Source organism: Aptenodytes forsteri, unplaced genomic scaffold (assembly GCF_000699145.1).
Source record: "Aptenodytes forsteri isolate BGI_AS27 unplaced genomic scaffold, ASM69914v1 Scaffold208, whole genome shotgun sequence".
Taxonomy (NCBI): Eukaryota; Metazoa; Chordata; class Aves; order Sphenisciformes; family Spheniscidae; genus Aptenodytes; species Aptenodytes forsteri.
The window spans coordinates 3,710,287-3,730,743 of NW_008794963.1; the positions used below are offsets into that span (position 1 = coordinate 3,710,287).

The 20,457-nt window shown below is 39.5% G+C and overlaps 1 protein-coding gene across 1 annotated transcript in view; it reads left to right on the forward strand.

Moving 5' to 3' along the window:
• MATN2 (matrilin 2) overlaps positions 1–20,457 on the forward strand; it is a 69,851-nt gene that overhangs the window by 26,534 nt on the left and 22,860 nt on the right. Inside the window, exons 5-10 of the mRNA XM_009275483.2 lie at positions 5,277–5,399; positions 12,768–12,890; positions 14,343–14,457; positions 15,791–15,798; positions 16,795–16,917; positions 19,065–19,187. Coding sequence (XP_009273758.1) covers positions 5,277–5,399; positions 12,768–12,890; positions 14,343–14,457; positions 15,791–15,798; positions 16,795–16,917; positions 19,065–19,187 — 615 coding nt within the window. The remainder of the gene's footprint in view (positions 1–5,276; positions 5,400–12,767; positions 12,891–14,342; positions 14,458–15,790; positions 15,799–16,794; positions 16,918–19,064; positions 19,188–20,457) is intronic.

Here is a 20,457-nt window from a genome sequence, read left to right on the forward strand (position 1 = left end):
AACCTGCTTTCTGAAGTTCAATTGTTTTGAAAATGCAACTGATAATGGCTATTTAGGCAAGAAGGCCTGTTAGATGTTCTGGCCCAAAATTCTACATCTAACTCTCCACAGAAGTTTATCCAATAACCTTAGCTAATCCTCATGACCTTTAGCTGTGTTAGGATAAAGCATATATTTCTCTGCTATTGATTTGACTATGTCCTGAGACAGAAAATCTGTGACTTCTGTTGGTAGGTTCTTTCATCCCCAATTCTTTCCTACCATATACTCTAATCTGAAATATTCATGCTTAGTGTCATCAGCTGTTGTTACTAATGTCTCTCTAAAGTTGAAGGGTACTTTACAGCCCAAGATATTCTTACTGGGAAGGTAGCTACCATAGCATCGTAGGGATAAAAATAAATTTTGGTGAAATTCTTAGTATGTCAAACCTAATATTATACTCTATAGTAAATACAAAGTCTGTTTTTCGTATTAAAAGCTTCAAAATATTTCTATGCCATTTATTAAATTTCTTACAGTGGCACTTGTTTTTTGCTTGTTAATAATTTCTCTGCAAAGTCTGAAGAGTGCTATTTGGAGGTGTGATATATCTTTAAGGTTTTTTTCCTACCTTGTCACTGACTCTCTTCAGCATGGAGAGATTCAGGCCTATTATAAGCTCTATTGATGACATTTGAAGCTTTCATATTCTCAATTATTTTCAACTATTTTCAAAATACAGTTCATGCATGGGTTCACTATGGTATCTTGCATTTTATAGCTGTCTTTCCTCTCCACTTGATTTCTATTCATTTATACCTAGTTTAGCAAAAAAACATGAACTCATGCTATTCATACCCCTGCAATAATTAGCAATATTAATTGTGATTTTAAAGCACATTATTAGCACTTCTATTTTTCAATTTTCTTTTGCATTTATTTGACCATTTAACTTTTTCATTTCTTACTGATGCACACGAATGGTTCAATGTATATCAATTATGTTTTACCCATGCAGAACTTAGCCTCTCTACATTTCCTGAACAGGAAAAGATTGTCTGGGTAATTTGTGGTTTCGATGCTAATTTGTCTGCAAATCCTATTAGCTGTCAGTCTCTAGAATTGGACTTTTCAGATTTGAACAATTGGAGATTTTTGAGGAATATGCTACTACCAAGAATGTACAGTTTCTGCAGATGTGATCACCAATGAATAATCATCCTTGCTGGAAAATCTTGTAAAGGAGACTATGTATAGTACTGAATCAGTAGTGATAACTCTCAGTTTTCATTACTCTTAAGCTAGTTAACCATTTCTTTCTGTGAAGTATTTATTATCAAATGAGCAGGATCAGAACAAAGATCTTGATGTACACATATTCCAGAGATCACTGAATACGACAATTTTGCAAAAAGCAGTGACTTCATTAAGGTTACTGTCTCCTCTTCATCCAGAGAATGAAGAGAGAATTTCAGTAGGACATACACATCATAGTTCTCTCAAAGAGCCAAAGTTTTCTCTCTAAGTCATCTAAGACTTCTAAAATTTTAACTCCAGCAAAAGTAAATGGGAAAGTGCAGAAAACTTATTTCACAGGCAGGTTTATTAAATTCTCTTCCTCCTTTCTGATGGGCTAATTTCTCTGGTTGAGGACCAAAGGCAATACTAATTGCTTTATTGACACATGTGTCAGCCAGTTACCTGAATGGCAATAATTAAATAAAATCTCACAACCAGCAGCTCACAGTGTATCCATTCAAAGCGACCACTGAATGGCCAACCACTCTGAGTGTTTGCAACACACAGTTTATGAACAAATTTGTAGACTAAACAATATTTGAAACTGTCTGCTCAGTAGTAAGTATGGCTGGCAAAGCGCTATCACTTTGCCTTTTTAAACAGCTTTTCATGTTAACTGCCCTCCTTTCACATGAACAAAATCCTGTCAGTTAAAGTTTGGTGGTAATGAGCCATTCTTTCTCCATCATGCTTCTGGACACTCAGTCTCTCCACCTTCTTGGTGTTGCTGGGCATGCTGTCCTCTCTTTCCTGGCACTGGTGCTAGACTGTCTCCGATTGCTGCAGCTGTTGGGCTTGGGACCTCTTCTCCTGGCAGTGGTTTGGCTGCTGGCACCTCTCTGCAGTCCTGGCACCGCTAGGTTTTTTTGGCTACTTTCTAGGTTCTTATGAGTCTTCCATGAGTCTGCTCTACTATTCCCCCACGATCTTTTTCATCCTCCTTATGCCTTTACTTATTCTGTCACCTTTTCTTCCTACCCTTTTCTTCTACCCTTCTCCTTAACTGACTTTGTTCTCCTAAGCCTGAATAACCTATATAAACACCATAGGAGTACAACAACAATACAAGAGAAAGGTGACCCATGCTGTCCACAGTTCAGAGAAGGCAACGTAAGCACCCAGAGTGCAGAACTGGTAACTGGAAGTAAAAGATGGCTCTTATCACTTACCAGCTAATTCCAAGCAAGAAAAACAGGGTGGAACAAACATGGGGAGATGACAACTGAATTGTTTGCTTGCTCACTAAAAAGGTCATTAATTCATCCTTTAGAAAAGTTTTGTATTGAAATATGCATGGGCTAACATTAAAACCAGTGAGATAACTAAGTCTTCACATTCTAGTGTATATCCCATGGCTCAGTACAGAAACATGAAAATAATAAACCTTAAAAAATTAGGAAAATATTATTCTGCTTTGCTCTTATACAACCTGTGTATATTTTCTGCATACCAACTAAAGGATTACAGTACTTCAATATTAGAAATACAGATTTATAATTTTTCTCAGTCTTTTCAGGAAGATTTAACGCCCTGGACAACTTACCTACTTGCTGACTGGAATGCTGTTGACAAGTTTCCCTTCTAAGCAAGTGCCACCAAAATGAAACATGAAGCTAAAAGTGAAATGAATTTGTAGGTCAATTACTAGTGCCAGTCTGCAAGGCTAAGCCTGCCTGGAATTAGGGCAATTTGTATACAGAAATTATTGAAAAAAGGGAATAATCCTTATCTCCAAAAGCAACTGTCAAGATAATGTTCTCACTTCTTAACTGTGTTAGTGGAAGGGCATTATTTAAATTGATATGCTCATTGTTCTTACAGGCCAACAGACCTACTTCTGTGAGTAAGAGGTTCCCAGAAGGCTATAAATGGAAAAAAGCAAGCGTGGAAAAAATAGTTATTTGTTTTGTTGGGTTTTTTTCCTTTCTGTCCACAGTACATTCGTGGCATAGCCATAAGAAGGCACAGTTCCTCCCTCAAGAGATTGTCATCTGAAAGTGCTTAGGGTCATAGTTGCTCAGAAGTTGATAATAAAGCATTCTAAGATCTGTTTAGTTGTCTCTCAAACAACAAAACTGGTGAAAGGGCTGGAAAGTATGTCCTATAAGGAGCAGCTAAGGACTCTGGGTTTGTCTAGTTTGGAGAAAAGGAGGTTGAGGGGTGACCTCATTGCTCTCTAACAGCTTCCTGAGGAGTGGAGGTGGAGGTGCTGATCTCCCTGATATCCAGTGACAGGACACGTGGGAATGTGTCAAAGCTGCGCCAGGGGAGGTTTAGGCTGGACATGAGGAAGTATTTCTTTACCAAGAGGGTGGTCAAACACTGGAACAGGCTTCCTAGAGAGGTGGTCAATGCCCCAAGCCTGTCAGCATTTAAGAGCCAATTGGACAATGCCCTTAACAACATGCTTTAACTTTTGGTCAGACCTGAAGTGGTCAGGCAGTTGGACTAGATGATCATCGTATGTCCCTCCCAACTGGAACTATACTATTCTATTCTATTCTATTCTATTCTCAACTTTATAATCGTTAGTTGGGCAGTTGCAGGTATTGTGGTAGAAATGCATTTCGTTAGGGTTTAATTGCAGAGGAGGAGGTGACTTTATGGAGCGATCCATATGGGCTGTTTCCCAGGTATGATGTTAGATAGAAAAAAATTACATATTCTTTGGCCTACTTATTTCTTAATGTGTCTTTTAAAACACTTGAAAATGTGCATGTGGTTAGAATTAATTTAAGAGAAAAGCTGACTAATTGTATGACACATTATATCCTTGAAATATATATTCAGTAAATACATTTTTACATGAAGCTATTCAGTCTGGAAACAGGCAGGCGCTTGCCAGGAAAATGGTCTCACATAGTAGCCAGTAAGTAGTCTAATTTGACTTGATTCAACACAAATACTCTGAAGGGTTGAAAGAAGCTCTTTCAAACTAAATGGATTATCCGCTTTCCTGACTAGATGACCTTGACTAAATATCTTACCACACCTGAGTATATGCATGATTTGCAAAGGCAGGGCTATTGAAGAACGAACTGATTTCATTAAAACAAATTACTGCCTCTTAAAGCAATTCGAGAGGCTCAGCAGTATAAAGTAATGAAAAAATTACTCAGCTGGCAAAGGAGAACCTGTCTCGTTAAATGTCTGTGTGAAGCTGAGCACATTACTGTCTTCTGCAGAAAGAATCAGGTAAACTTGCCTAATATGGGCCTGGCAGCTCTTTGGTGACAGAACACCTGCTTTGTGACTTATCTTTAATTTCTTCTAAGACTTTGGCAATCTATCTTGTAAATATGGGTTTGTGTAATAAATGACTGGACTTATGAAATAAGTGACTGGACTAGCTATGATATTTTATTTCTGTCATACAAAAGGCATTATATAAGCAAAATATCAGTGGTGAGTATCGGCATGAAGCTCTCAGGCTTCATAGCTGCAGCTGCTTTATACAGGATGAATCTGGAGCATATTAGAGGGAATAAATGTACCGTGACAGTCCTCGGTGTAGAAGGTATTGCCATGGATCTCCTATATACTCAGGTTATGGGAACAGCTCTTGCGAACTAATACAGATGGGAGGGAACTAAGGAAAAGTAGAGCAATTCCAGGACTGGGACTGGAGAGACAGAAGACAGAGCTAAATCAAACAAACTTTGCTACGCCCTGGTCTACAGTGTGAACATCTGGACAGAGTTACTGACTAAGGCATGGTTTCCAGATCTGAGAAAACATGTTGAGAAGGCTCCTGACAATCCGAGAGTTGATAAATGTTCAAAGGGTAGGAGAAATGATCCAGGACTCATATCAAATCTGATTTACCAACTGGTATTGAAAGTGCACTACTTTTTGCAGAAAGGCTCTTCAGGACAGAAATTATGTCAGATTTCCTTTTTTTATAGCTACTGTGTGTAACTAGTACCATAATATCTATGCATAATAGTTCTAATTTTGTTTTTCTAATTGTACATGTTGATCTTGTTCTTTTTCAGTTGTAGACTACTGTGCTTTGGATAACCAAGGTTGCCAACATGAATGTGTTAACACTGAGGACTCCTACTACTGTAGATGCCACCCGGGGTTCATTTTAAATCCAGACAAAAGAACTTGCAGAAGTAAGTTGTGATAAGGTTTAGTTATGAACAGTTTGTACTTCTTCTGTCTTCCAGTCCTCAGCAGTAATACTCCCACTGGTCCTGGGAACACTGAATAATGCGTCAGGTATAGAAAATGTTGGAGTGCCCTGGAAGCCAAAGATCTTGAAAGCAATGCAAGTTGTTTTGGGGGGTAGTTTGGCTTTTTGGGGGAGGGGCTAAGCGTAGGGGTCCTTCCTATGAACAGGAAGCTTTTAACATGAAACCAGGCTCCTTTTCAACAGTAAAAGCCCAAAGCTTTGTCTTGCATAGTCTCTTTGATTATGCAGATTTTTCAGTTATCATCTCTCTAGCTGGGTAAACAAACAAGTCTGTACAAGACAATTTGTAATCGGCTTGGTTTGTAGGACAAGCTAAAATTAAATAGAGTAGTTCCACAGTCAGAGGAAACAGTGCAGCCTATTTTCCTATGGATTTTTCTCAAGAGTGAGTTCTTTGATAGTGTGCCAAAGCTCTGGCAACATCAGTATCTTCTACCAAGCTTCCATGTTTCCACCAGGTTATAACTTCATGGCTTTGCTTGTTTGTTGTTTGTCAGATTTGATTGATACCAGGCTAACAAGCTCAAAAATTACCAGTTAGGAGTGGTTATAAAGCGAGGGGGAACTGACAGACCAGAAAGTACTCTTGCCAATTGGGAAAACAAGCTAAAACCTCCACAGTGTTTAATGTCATAACTCCCTTTCAGGAAATGTGAAGGGAAGACCTTAATGTACCTTCCTAGTTATCTTTCTTCATAAATATGGGCCTTGATAAAGAAATGTTACTATTGTGTCTGTAAGCAAACAAACAACATTAGTTTTAGGTGAGTGGAACCGCTGATGCCAGTGGTGAATTTAGCCCATATTATGGAATAATGTGTTCAAACATTATTTCTCAAAAAATGCATCAATATAGCACTGCGTTTCTGTGCGTTTTACAGCCTTGGGGGCATTTCAGTCTTTATGATGAGAGACTATGTTAACCTATAGACTGTATTGTGTATTATGCTTGGTATCTATTTCACTTAAATTTAACATTTAGAAAGAAAGCATCCAATCCAGGCTGTACCTCTGACCTTATGATCAAGGGAAAGAGACACACACTTCTAGAAGGCGATTTCTCACAGCTCTGACAAAAATTTATGGAAGTGCCTGTATTTTCCTTGACTATGCAGGGAGCCTGGGTGACTTGCCAGACTAGACACCTAATTTTTAGATGGTCAGAGTCAGGGGAGATGAATTTCCTGCCTCCCCAAGGGCCAGAGTACAGTTTGTACTGGTTCACGTTGCTTGTAGATTGTATGAACTCGCCCATTTGTCAAGTATGTGTCAGCTAAGGGCTGGCTAAATTCTTTTATGCTTCCACATCCATATATTTTTGAATCTTACTATAGTGTAAGTGCTTTCCACTGCCCAAGCACAAATTTTTGTTAATTCCTTCAATTTAAGAATGTGGATTTTAAGCAGTGTTTTGTCCCCCAGTTTGAACTGAAAAAAGACCTTAAAACTGCATAAACATTTTATATGTCTTGAGTGGTTTTTAGCTTATGGTCTAACTGTGTGAATTATTTTAACCTGTTTAAATTGATGATCCACAGAATGCTGGAAGCTGAGAGAGTGTTCTGGGAAAGTAGTATTTCAGGCTTGTCCTGTCTCTATCATCTGACTTAGGTATCTATTGCTTGAGACAGCACATTGGGCTGTGTAGACTGTCAGTCTGACCATGTGCTGCTGTCTTTGTGTTGGAAACACGAAAGCTTTCAAATGCTAGTTGGACAGGATCTCTGGAAGTCATCTGCTCTAGCCTCCTTTTCAAAGTGGAGCTGCCACAAACTGTGGATCGAATCAGCTATGGTTTTGTCTAGTTGAGTCTCAAAAAGTCCCAGTGGAGAGTCCACAACCTCTCTAGGCAACCTGTTCCACTGCTGCAGTATCCCTCTAGTGAAAAACATTTTCCTCATGTCCAATGCGAATCACCCAAGCCACAGGTGGTGACCATTGTTCCTTGTTACATCATCTGGCATTACCAAGAAGGGTTTAGCTCCATCACCTTTGTAATGACCTACAAGAAGTAACTGTAGGCTGCAGTTAGATACCTTCCTTTTCACCAAACTCAGTAAGACCAGATTCCTCAAGTTCTCTGCTCAAGTCAGGTGCACTATGTGCCAGCAGTAGGTCTCTGTTGAGTCCTCTTCAGTTTATTCCCTTTAACTGGGGGGAGAAGGGAAGGGATTGTTCCAGAACTGGACAAAGTATGTCAAGTGCAGTCTCCAGCTGGCAATAGCCCTTGTTGATCCAGAACCTGACCTGCAGACTGACTTCCCGGCTGGGCCATGGCCTTGCCCTGCCACTATGGATGTGCCCAGCGATCACTGGGCTGTGTCAGACCCTGGCTGCCCTCACCAAGAGTGGCCTCACCTCATCCTGACATGCAGGCTGGCTTCCTGGCTTGACCTCAGACCTGTCTCAGCAGCATGTACTTGCCTGATGATCTGGACTTCTGGTTAAACCTGGCTACCATTTCTAGGCCTGCCCTGCTCACCTTGCTTGGGTACTGCAGGGCAGTGCCTGTCTGGCAAGGCCCCTACCCTGCTCAGCTGTATTATCGCCCTTGGCTCCTGGCTCCCCTTCCCTTAAGGAGCAGCTGACCCGTGCTGCTCCCTGACAGCAGGTCACTTCCCAGTCTGTACAAACTATAGGGTTGTTTCCAACCCAGGTGCAGAACTTTGCAGTTCTTCTTGCTGAACTTCAGAAGGCATATCCTGGTCCAATCGTCAAGTTCATCAAGGTTCCTCTGTAATGAAGTTCTGCTATTTGCTTTCAGTCACTGTCCCTAATTTAGTGTCACCCACAGATTGGCTGAGGGTGCGCTTTGTGCCATCATCTACGTCACTGATGAAGATGTTTAGCAATATGACCCCCAGTACTGTCCCCTGTGGTGTTCTGGTCATTATCAACAACCAGCCAGACATGAAGCCATTGATCACTATCCTTTGAGGCTGGTGGCCTGGCAAATTTTCACCCCACCTAACAGTTCTTCTTCCAGCCTATACTTCCTCAGCCTCCAAATGAGAATGCTGTGGGACACAGCATCAAGAGCTTTACTAGTGCCAAGGTGTATTACATCCACCAATCTTCCCTTGTCCACAGATGCAGTCATTTCATCAAAGATGAATGGGTTGCTCAGCCATGGTTTGCCCTTGGTAAATCCATGTTGACTATTCCCGATAATATTCTTGTCCTTTATATATTTGGAAATTGATTCTGAGAGGATGTGCCCCATGATCCTGGGACTGAAATGATGCAGATTGATCTGTAGTTCCCTGGGTCTTTCTTCTTGCCTTTTTTTAAAGATGAGTGTAACATTAGCATTTTTCAGTTAGCAGGGACCTCTCTTGGTCCCCGTGAATTTTCATACATAATGGACAGTGGTGTCACATCAGCTAGCTCTTTCAGCACCCACAGGCAAATACCGGTCATTCCATGGATCTGTGTATATCCAGTTTCTCTAAGTAGTCTCTAACCGATGTTGCTAGCCCCTCTCCTTCCCAAACTGTGCCGGTACACATGGAAATCTGGGAGCAGGCTTTGTCTGTGAGAACCAGGAATAAAAAGTGCATTATTTTTTTCAGCTGTTTCTGTATTGTTCATCACCAGGTTGTTCCCCAAGCCAGAAGACTCACGTTTTGTGTGACTTTCTTTTTGCTACCAGCATATTTGTAGACTCCCTTCTTATTACCCCTAGCGTACCTCAGTAGTAATAGGTCGAGCAGGGCTTTGTTTTTGTCCCAAGTACCTAAGCAATGCTTTTATACTCCTCTTTTTTTCTTGGTCCTTCTTTCGCCCTCTACTATTTTCCCTCTTTGTGTTTTAGTTCACTGAGAAGCTCTATGATCTTCTAAGCAGATTTTCTGGAACAGTGGGATCATTTTTTTTCTTGAGCAAGTTTTCTTTAAAAATCATCTAGCTCTCCTGTGCATGCTTTCTCTTCTTGGCTCTTTCTGAGGGGATTCTTCCTAGCAGTTCCCTGAATAAGCTGAAATCTGAGCTTGTAAAATATGGAGTCCAAATTCTGCTGTTTCCCCTCCCAGCCTTCTGGATGGTGAACTCAGTCATCTCATGGTCACAGCAGCAAGTCAAGAAGAACATCACCCCTCAAGAATTCGTGTTAGGGAGTTGTCAGCAAGTCTGTGCAGAAACCTCCTGAGTTGCCTGCACAATGATGCCTTACCCTCCTAGTAGGAGTTGGCTGGTTGAAATTTCCAATGTGAACAAAAGTCTATGAGTTGGAGACTTCTGCTATCTGTTTGTAGGAAGCCTTATTCACTACATCCTTTGGTCAGGTGGGGTAACAGACTCCACCACCACATTCCCAGTGTCATTTCCCCTCTGATCTTGACCAGAAACTCTCAGCAGGCACATCTACGGTTTCATGTTGGACCTCTGTGGAATGGAGGAGATCTTTAACATATAACACAAAAGTACACTGCTCCGCAAGGGAGTGCAAGCTGGGAGCCAAGGATGGCTACAAGGCAAGCAAGGGTCAGTAATCTATCTGAAAAGGCCTTTGGTCCCAGAGTACCCAAAGAAGAACAAAACAGGTCCTATGACAGTAACCAGGCTCAGCCAACAGTCCACTGATCACTAGACAAGTCTGTACTGTCAAGAGAGGTCTAAGGTCAATTCAGGAAATCAAGACAGCCAGTCAGCAGGTCAGGGCCAGCAAAATGCAAGGCTAGGCACCAGCGTACCTATGACATAGCTCAGGCAAGAACAAAGGGTGAGAGCCTGACATTAAATGCAGCTTCCAAGCCAAGGGCAGAGGCCACAGACAAGGCTTCTCACAGCTCTGTGCATCTCTGCCATGTTACCTGCATTCTGTTTTGTTGTAAATGCTTTAAATTAGTTTAAAATTAAGGGAGAAAATTCCATGAGGTTGCAATTAGGGAAAAGTCAAAGTGACTGGACATGGTAGGCCATAGAGAACGATTCAGGAGTAGTCAGGGAGGAATGAGCAAATACTATGTCAAATCATTCTCTTTCAAGATGCATGTCCTGAGTCTAAGCATAAATAAAACTTACTAAGCCACTTTTCCTTACACTTGATATCTTCTGAGCCTTGAAAATAAAACAAAGCATGAATGAAAGAGCTGTGTAACTCTTAATGCTGCAAAAGTCAAGACAGTATGAGAGCCCTTCAGCAAAAGTGTCCCCTAGCTCCCATATGTTATGAATCACACTGCCTTTGAGTCAGCATAAACAACATGAAGAAACAAACTTCAGATCAATGGATTTAAAATGTTTGTAAATTTAAAACCTTTAACATAAATTTCTACATATTTGGCTTACATACTGAATCTCGGGGATGATCGCCAGCTAGCCAAGACTCTCATCCATGCCAGACTAGCAAGCAGGCCTGGGCCTGGGGCACCAGCTCCCAAGATCTTGTGATTAACTCAGAATCCTGGCTTTCCTTTCAAAAATAGAAAGTAAGCTTTCATGCTCATGGCTACAAAGAAAAGCTTGAAAATGTAAATGTTATCAGTACAGTCATGCATATCTGAGAAATGTTTTCTCTGGGAATTACTCCAAACTTCTTAGAATGAAATACAAGGAACATGGCTCATGAAGGCAGCCCTGCCAACACCAGCAGAGTGCTCTGTGTGTGGCTGGAAGAGAGCAGCAAATTCAGATTATCAGTAAGGCAGGCAGAGGTCATTCCTAGCTACTAAGTTAACTATTAAGGGGACTTTTGCCACTCTTGCTGCTCCCCTCAAGAAGACAGATGGTAGCTTCTGCTTGTACTTAGGGGTGCTGAGCCTCAGCTATTGTTCTTTAGGGAAGGCTCCTGTTTGAGTTGTGGATGAGTTCACATGAGCTGTAGCTGGTAGAGGCCTTCTGTTAGCATCCTTAATCTGGACTGTGTTAATGAAGCCCTGTGAAATGTGTTTTTAGTGTTCCCAACATAATAGCCTCAGGGTTCCAACAAAGATAATAATACATATTTTTCAACTCTTGTGGTCATCTTCAGAATCAGTTACCCAGGAAAAGCCTGTCCTGCACACTTGAGTTAGCAAGGATTTAAGCAGGTAAATGCAACACAGCACTGAGTAGGTCCAGAAGGCATATAGCTATATGCCTCTGGTGCACACACGCGGCTTTATGGTTTCTGTCTCTTCAGTGCACTATTGAACAAACCATGTTTTCTAATTAGTTTTTTTAGTAAACAGGTAAGATATCCCTCTGTTATGTATATGTGTATGTGCATATGCTGTCATTAAAAGCTTTGGTAAAGGAAATGTTCTATAAATATATGAAGTGAGGTTCATAAATGATAAAAAACTCCCCTCAGGTTTCTTAGAAAGTCACATTCCACTTTGTTTGTTCTGAAAATATAGGTGGTTTATTATTGCTAAGGGCTTTCATCATATATAAAGGCTCAATTGCATTAGCCCACCACATATACAAGGAAAGAACAGTTCTGCCTCAGGAAGCCAATTACCTTTGGGAATAATAATTAACCTCTGAATGTCAGTTTTCAGGTTGTGTAATAGGTGTTACAATAGCTGCACAAAAAAGTGCCTGGATGTCTTTAAAAATGTGACTTACGTGATTTGTGACTTGTTTATCTATTTTTAGCAGTGCTGTGGGGTTAAGACCATTGTTTCACTAATATAAACTCCACTGATACAAAAGTAAGTGATGGCCAGACACTGCATCTAAGTGAATGTCAGGTTCTTTGACTTCATCAATAGTGGTAAACACTATGTGGCAAATATCCCAGTGCTTACTGCACAATTACTTTCCTTTTTAAGATACTTTATACACAAGTAGTAGCTGTTTCTAGACTTTGCTCATCTTCTCTTTCATGAGCATTTTAAATGGAAGAACTATGTAGCAAACACCCAGAGCTGTTAAAATACCAATGCTCCTGGTGACCTGATTGTCCTGCTTTGGTCTAATGAACGGCATTCAAAAGCGTGTTTGTGTATTTATTACAGATGATATCTAACTTCCTCTGAGTAAAATAGAGGCAATTTTGATGAGGCAATGTATAGGACTTAGCTGCAAAATGTTAAGAAATATTTAAGATTCTAAATTCTCTACTGCGTGTAGTACATATGTTCTCGAAGAATTCATTGAAGTATACATATCAGGTATATCTAAGTATAGCAGATATTTGGAAAAAAGGAACATTTTATTTTCATAGTTTGAACCGATATGGTAAAAAGTCAGAATGGTGCCTAGAAAAAAAAAGGCTAAAGAAAAGAAAACAAAGTAACTGGTTTTTACCTGGCTTATTTCTGAGGAATTATATTCCTCTCTGACACAATTTTTTCCCATTTAGGACCAGACTATTGTGCTCTTCAGGACCATGGCTGTGAACAGGAATGTGTTAATACAGATGATTCCTATTTTTGTCGATGCCAAGAAGGTTTTAGACTTAATCCAGATCAGAAAACATGCAAAAGTGAGTAATCCTTTGGACATAATAAAGTTCATCTGCTTTTATTTCTTAAACTTGCTGTGAATGGTTTCCCTTCTAAAAGGATGAAAGTTTTCTCTGTAATTAAGGTTGAAACAAATGTTTCTTTATAAACTTGAATTTTAACTGAGCCAGTCATGCTGGAAAAATATACTGTTTGCTGTTTTGTAGACTAGATTGTATATTAGACATTTTCTGAAGAGATTTATGGAAACCTGAGGAGTAATATAGGAACCAGAGTGGCTCAAAAACAAGTTCATTACTTACTTGAAACTTTCTGACCTTGTCTTGTAGTGACACAAACAGCTTTTAAAAAAAAAAAAATTCACCTTGCTTTGCCCAGTTGGTTTAGCCAAGGACAGATGTATTTCATTAGCTTGGGAAAGTATTGGATAGGTAATGTAGCTATTAAAACCAACTTAAAGTCACACACAAAACCCCACAGTTTCCTAAAAAAATTGTAAAAACAGCCTCAGCAATATCAGGGTTCTAAATCAATCACACATACTATTTACTTTAAAAAGACTTTCATGTTACAGCTCTTCTTGAGTGGGGGCCTGGAATCACAGCAGATTTTCAATGTAATGTTGTTGAAGTTTAAGGAGAATATATTCAGCAAAATTAACTAGCCTGGTCTGGTGACTCAGTTCTTCGGGGGGGAAATTGTACTGCTGATATTTTATGAATAAGAAGCTTGCCTGGAGCAACATAATTATATTTCTAGACGCTCATAAAATTTATCTGGTTTTGGAACTGTATTTTCTTTCAGTCTTAAAGATGCATTCTCATGAAGCATCTTTGTATACACAGTGCCGTTTTTACAGTAATCCATGCTATTCTGGTTTTTATTATCTATATGGTATTTTAATACATTCAGGTTTTTATAGATTGGATGTGCCTTGGTGAGTATAGGAGCAAAAGAACAGCATTGTGTAGAATATTTATTGCCAAGGATGTAATTGCGAATTAAAGGCAAATTGTAATTCCCATTTGGGGTATTTTTCCTTAACCTTAGGGGGCTTTGGATTTGGCTGTAAACCTGGTGATGTCTCCAGGATTAAGCTGCTATTGCAAATCTTATTATAACAAGGCTTATGTTAGAAAAGCTTGTAAAATAAAGCAGAACGTTTGCATATATGCCCTCTTTATTAATCAGGGAGAATGCATCACTGGTGACTAGCACCAGGCATTCCTCCTTCACCATGATGCATGACTTCTGATGACTACAGGAGCAGGTCTATGGGAGTCAAAGTGAAGGAAGTCTTGTATAGCCAAGTATTTGCAATCCGCTCGCAAATCTTCAGCTCACTATCAGCTTTAACAGGTGTCCAAAGCACAGAATCCAGTATTGTTTAAGAAAAGTGAATTTTTCTAAGCCGTTTTACTTCAGGAATCCTCATGGCTGGCTTGAATTCTTCACTGTTTTTCTCTCCACAGAAGTAAACTTCTGTGCTTTAGGTCAGCATGACTGTGAACATGAATGTGTTAACATGAAAGAGTCATTTCTGTGCAAATGTCACCCTGGATACTCCCAGCGACATGATGGCAATACGTGCAGAAATGAGTGTGTCATGAACTGCAGCAACTAGTTACTGAAGTGGGGCAAGGTGTGAACAGAATGAGAAAACGCTCCTGGGTCCCATTTGAGATCTTTCTGAGCTATGCAAACCTATGTTACTGTAAAGTCCACCACAAGCCAGGCCTAGTGAAGTAATGCTATAGTGAGATCCCTGATCCCATAGAGAACTAAAGCATCATCTTCTCCAGTCCAAATAACTGGGAAAATGTGTTCAGCCAAGGTGTCTAACACAAAGGCAGTGCTTATTGTTGAACATCTGTATCATTGCTATAGGCTGTGATATATGGTGATATGTAGAGACTTTCCCCTTCTGTATGTTTACACTTTCAGTGATCTGTTCTATAAAATGTCCTCTTTTAATAAGAATGTTACTAAACAAAGGATCAGTGTTGCACCAGAAAAACCCAACAACATTGCCCGTTTGACGTCACCCAGTTTTTAGAATATACTTTTATTGCAGAGAACCATTTTGCACATCATCTAAAATATTGGCAGCATTTTTCCCTGATGTACTTATAACGTATTTTTCCAAAAGAACACTCAGTCACTGCAATTAAAAAAAGTTGATAGGCCAGGGATTAATTATTTTTAAATAAACTGTTTGTGATAAAGCCATATCTAAGGAAACTTGGATGTTTTACAAGAGCTCAGAACTTTCTAACAATTATGGGTTTAGGCTATTGCAAATTGACTGTCTAAAAATTAATATATTCCAAGACACTCATTGTTTTTAAAAATACTGAGCCCTCCCCTGTCCCTTCCCCTTCTTACATTTATTTTACATGTAATGAAGCACACATGATGACCAAATTTACAGTTATACTAATTTCTAAAGCCTGGTAATTAGCAGCTTTGTGATTACTCCACTCTTTGAAAGAGTGTGTTAAAAGATTCTGCATGAGAACCCAAAGTATTTAAATGTTAAAATTCACGTTAATGTGGGTGTTTGTATTGTAAAAGACGTTGCCAAACAGATGCAATTTTTCACAGAGAATACTGGGGGGTTTTGTTGTATTTTTTTTTTTCCACATTTTTTGTGTGCTCTGAGAAGTTACACAAGCCTCTTCATGATGATGTAAACTCTTGGAAAAAGGAGAACATTCCAGCTGGAACTTGCTTTAGCTAGTAAAAACTGACACCTCATCTTTACTTGTTCAAGCCAACGTTATCTCTATCTATGTATAATGGTAAATCTGGACCAGTTACTGCAAACTCAGTGCTTAGTTAAATAAACTAATAAACAGCAATATTTAGAACTAAGTAATTTTACATTAAGTACAGGATTTTTTTTTACGTAAACAAATAGCTGCAGACGTGCCTGTTCACATCTGTAAATGATTTGCAAATAGAGACATATGAGACTGTGTTTGTGTCTGAGGGAACTCCACTACTTTTGATCAAGTTAAGCTAAAATGATTTGAGCCTATATAACTAAAAATAGCCATTAACAAGTCGGCAATAAAATATTATGAGAAAGTTCATTATAAAGCTTTTTTCCTAAAATGTGCTTTTTCTATACTTACAGAGTCAGCAGATTACATAGTACATCTGCAAGTGCACGTATCTCACCCTACTGCTTTGCTGTCCATTCTATGAGACAATATAATTTTTAAACCCAATTCACACCTCTCTCTCCCTTCCCCCACCCTTCATCTTTCACACAACCAGTTGTGTACAAGACTAAAAGTAAAATTCCATTTTATCTTACTTGGAATAGGAATAGAAAAATCAAAGAAAAGGAGCACATTAAGGCGCTCTCACACTCATAATTTGTATCTGTCCCCCAGTAGGCTTTAACTGCTTTAACCTGTTGGCAGGTTAAAGTTTTAAATTGGTGATTTCTCATCCTGTTGAAAAAGAATTTACTGTTTATGAAATAATCTGAAAGCCATAATTTCTATTTCAAGAGTTACTAATATTCATACTTTCTCTCTGAGAAAATTTTATGGTGAACAAAAGAGAGAGTCTTGCTTTTTAAAGAAAGCAAGCATGATTCTGCGGGTAAGACCAGGCGGGATTTCAAGGTTCTCCCTTCACTCCACTTCGCTTTGGTTTCCCTTTGTGATTTTTGGCAAGGGAGATCTGCACTTCAAGTTTGTTGTCTGCCAAGTGGGATGGTTGTATTCATTTCACTTAGGTGATGTTAATTAACTCAGGTTACTTAAATAGGTGGGGATACTGCATAAATAAAAAGTTGTACTGATCTTTTTCCCTTGCTCTGCAAAGGCATTGTGTACTAACTACAGTGTCATAGTGTATGTATCTAAGGCTCCAATGTGATTTCTTCCTATTATTAACACAAATCAATAGGAGTGGACCACTGTGCTGAAAGCAATCATGGCTGCGAGCAACTGTGCCTAAATACTGATAGCTCCTATGTCTGTCAGTGCTCTGAAGGATTTGTCATCAATGAGGACCTAAAAACCTGCACACGTAAGTCTTGTGCGAACCTCCTTGACCTCAGCTCACCTGGGAAAGGTTTCTGTTTTCATACAGGGAAGAGGACACACCTTCAATTTATTCTTGCAGTCTGCATTTCGATAGTACTTCAATAATGATTTGAAAGCAGGAACAGACAGAAAAAGGAATTAGGAAAGGATACTTGTCAAGATAACTGTAAATCCTCACATATTCAGAAAATTTTTGGAAGATCTGTTCATCCCCAGGTGTTGAGGACAGTTTTTCAGTCACATGACAAATGTGTCTGACTGACAGGTCATCTTGACAGCAGTGTCCCCCAGGCAAACTGCTTCAGCTTACCTGGGGCAGGCGGAGAAGTGAGAGTCCCACACTGAGCTTTACATTTTGCATGGGAGCCCTTAATAAGAGAACAAAAGTTGTCCTGACAGCTCTCCACTCTTTATAAATCTAATAATCATTGAGAATCATTGCAGTTTCGCAAATAGCTGAATTGCCTCCTTCACTGGAAAAATAATATATAGAAAGGGCCAGGAAAAGAGTAACGTGAATGCATTTTGCCTGTAGACTTTTCCTGGACCTCTTTGATGAGAGGGTTTTGGCCACTTTTTCTACAGATTTTGGAGGTACATTATTTTTCAAGCTTGTTGAGTGTTGGAGCAGCTCCAGAGTTTGCTCCTTTTCTTGCACCCAGGCAACACAGTTTTAACAGAAGTCAAACTGCAAGTGCTCAGTCACAAAAATGATCCAGGGAGAAGTGAGGCAAATCAGCAAAGGCAATTTGTCTTTGTCTTTAACCTTGTCTTTGCCTCTATGCTAAGCTTTTTAGCCCCATCCAATACCTTGACAGACTTTGCTTATGTCTGCCACTGCAGCTCTCTAGAAAGGGGCAGACAGTAATGCAAAAGCAGAACTAGTGTACATGTAACAGCGACAGGGTCTGCTAGAAACAATTTATCTAGACATTTATCTAAAAGAACCACTGGAAATTTAGAAACAGCCAAACTATGGAGTTTTATCAACTTGCAAATGGAAAATCCCTTTTCCTTTATAGTAAAAAGAGGTGGTTTTTTCACTCTTGAGTTATTTTCCTCCAGGCCGTACTTGGAGACCTATCAGCAGCATTAAAACAGTGCTGTGGCTTCTGGAATCCCTCTGTGCAATGAAACTGAGAGCTTTTGAACAGCTCTTCTTCTTGCCAGCATACCCCTCTCCTCATATATATTTAGGAAAGAGATTTGTCCTATTCCTGAGCTCCAGATGAGTTGTTGAAACCTCGTGGACATTTTTAGGCTATCATGAAAAGAGTTTTGGCACTTTGGGATTTCCTGAATGAGCAGTTGAATGGAAGGGATTAGCATTTAACATATACCACTCCTAATGGGAAAACATCTGGGAATTACAATTCTGGTGTCATATACACAGGCACAAGTATCTTAAGACAGCTGTGGGAACACCTGAATGGTAAACAGATTTCTACTCTGACAACTAATTACAAAAAAATGAGTGACACCATGGGTGTAGCCAATAGACAGTAGCAAGTGCTGCCTGCAGGATCCCAGGGATCCTATGTCTTCGTATTACAGAGAAGAAACACTTAGTAAATTTGAGATGAAAAATGGACCATATTTGACAGTACTTGTCATTTGCAATTCTTTGCAAAAGCTTGAATAGTGTAAGCCAAAGCCCACTGGGGTCCCTGAGAGGTTTTCTGCTTGCTGCCACAGCAGCTGGGTCAGGCACACAAGTGAGTTCTGGGGACTGCCACCTTCACATCGGACCATTTAGAGACTGTATTTAAAGAAGAATGTTCACAAGGTAGCTTTTATGTCTTTGCCACTGTCTTAGTAAAATCATTGCTCAAGTGTTTTGTTTTGTTTTGTTTTAAATCAATTTGTAAGTACTGAGACATGGACTCTGTTGAGCATAGGAAAGTATGATTTCTCAACTCTATTTAAAGCAACTAATGGAAAGTACACCACAAGGCCCTCTTACATTTTATTGAAGCTGTATGTATAGTATCAGATGAGGAACTGGATTATTGTTTAAGCAGTTCAATGTATTTATATTTACTTGCTTATATGCCCTGCAAATACTAGAGATGAAAAATAATTGATTCATTATTTGTTAAATTCTTTTAATAACTTCAATTGCTCCTACAGGAGTTGACTATTGTGCTCTGAGTGATCATGGCTGTGAACATTTATGTGTAAATGGCGACAGATCTTATACTTGTCAGTGTTTTGAAGGATACAGGCTTCGTAACGATGGGAAAACATGTAAACGTAAGTTATTATTCAGCAACTCGGAGTTAGATTTTTATTACACACATAGAAGAAATCTGTAAGGTAGGATTTGATTGCCTAAACGTTGCTGTCCAGTGTCATTTTAAATGCTCAAGGATTCCAGAAGTTCATGGTTTCCCCTTTGGTGTCATATTTGCCAGCAGTATATCAATATCTTGGATATGCTAAGGCATCTAAAGTGGTACTGGATGCATACTTTTAGGCACCTGAATCACACCCTAAATGTCTGTGCCATTTAAAAAGTAGCCCTGAAATTGGACTGTTGTGGATCCAAAACTATTTTATTCTGACTTACATCCTTATGTGGGACAACTGTAATTTTCTTCTCAAATCAAGGCAAAAATATATGATGTTTCTAAAGTCTTATACAGCATGAAGCTTGCAATATTATTAATGGAAAGTTCATTTTGTCCAGCATGGCATAAGGATGATTGCAAAAGAGATATCATAATTGCATTACATATTTGCCTACATTATGCAGTTATGATGAGTGACAGATATAAAGAAAAAATTCATTGCAAATTTTTCTCCATTTTTATAGCTTTGATCACTAAGCGATCAAAGAAGAATCATGGATAAGTCTCTGAAAAACACACAGGCATTAAGTATTTTGTAACTGTAACCCCAATAATATCCATAGATCTCATCAACTTCTGCTGTTAAAAAACATTTACAGAAAAATAATTAAAGTCATCCATGACTGGTAATAAAGATATTACCATGACAGATGAAAAGCTCCTTATTCTCAGTTTGTGTATCACAACACCACCCTACTTTGTTATTCCATGCAAACAGAGACAAATTCTGCTTGTCTCAATTCTCTGCTTGTACTGACACTCTAAAAGCAAGTGAAATGTTCTGTCCATGCAGAAGTCCAGAGGGATCTAGATAGGTTGGAGCATTGGGCTATGATTAATGGGATTAAATTTAACAAGTCAAAATGACAGATTCTGCACCTAGAATGGAGTAACGCCAGGCACAAGTATAAACTGGAGAGGAGCGGCTGGAGACCAGCCCTGCAGAAAGGGACCTGGGGGTATTGGTCGACAGCAGGTTCAATATGCGTCAGCAGTGTGCCCTGGCAGCCAAAAGGGCAAACCGCATCCTGGGGTGCATCAAACACAGCATAACCAGCCCGTCAAAAGAGGTGATTATCCTGCTGTATTCAGCACTGGTGTGGCCTCACCTTGAGCACTGTGTGCAGTTCTGGGCCCCACAATTTAAGAAGGATGTGAAGGTCCTTGAATGC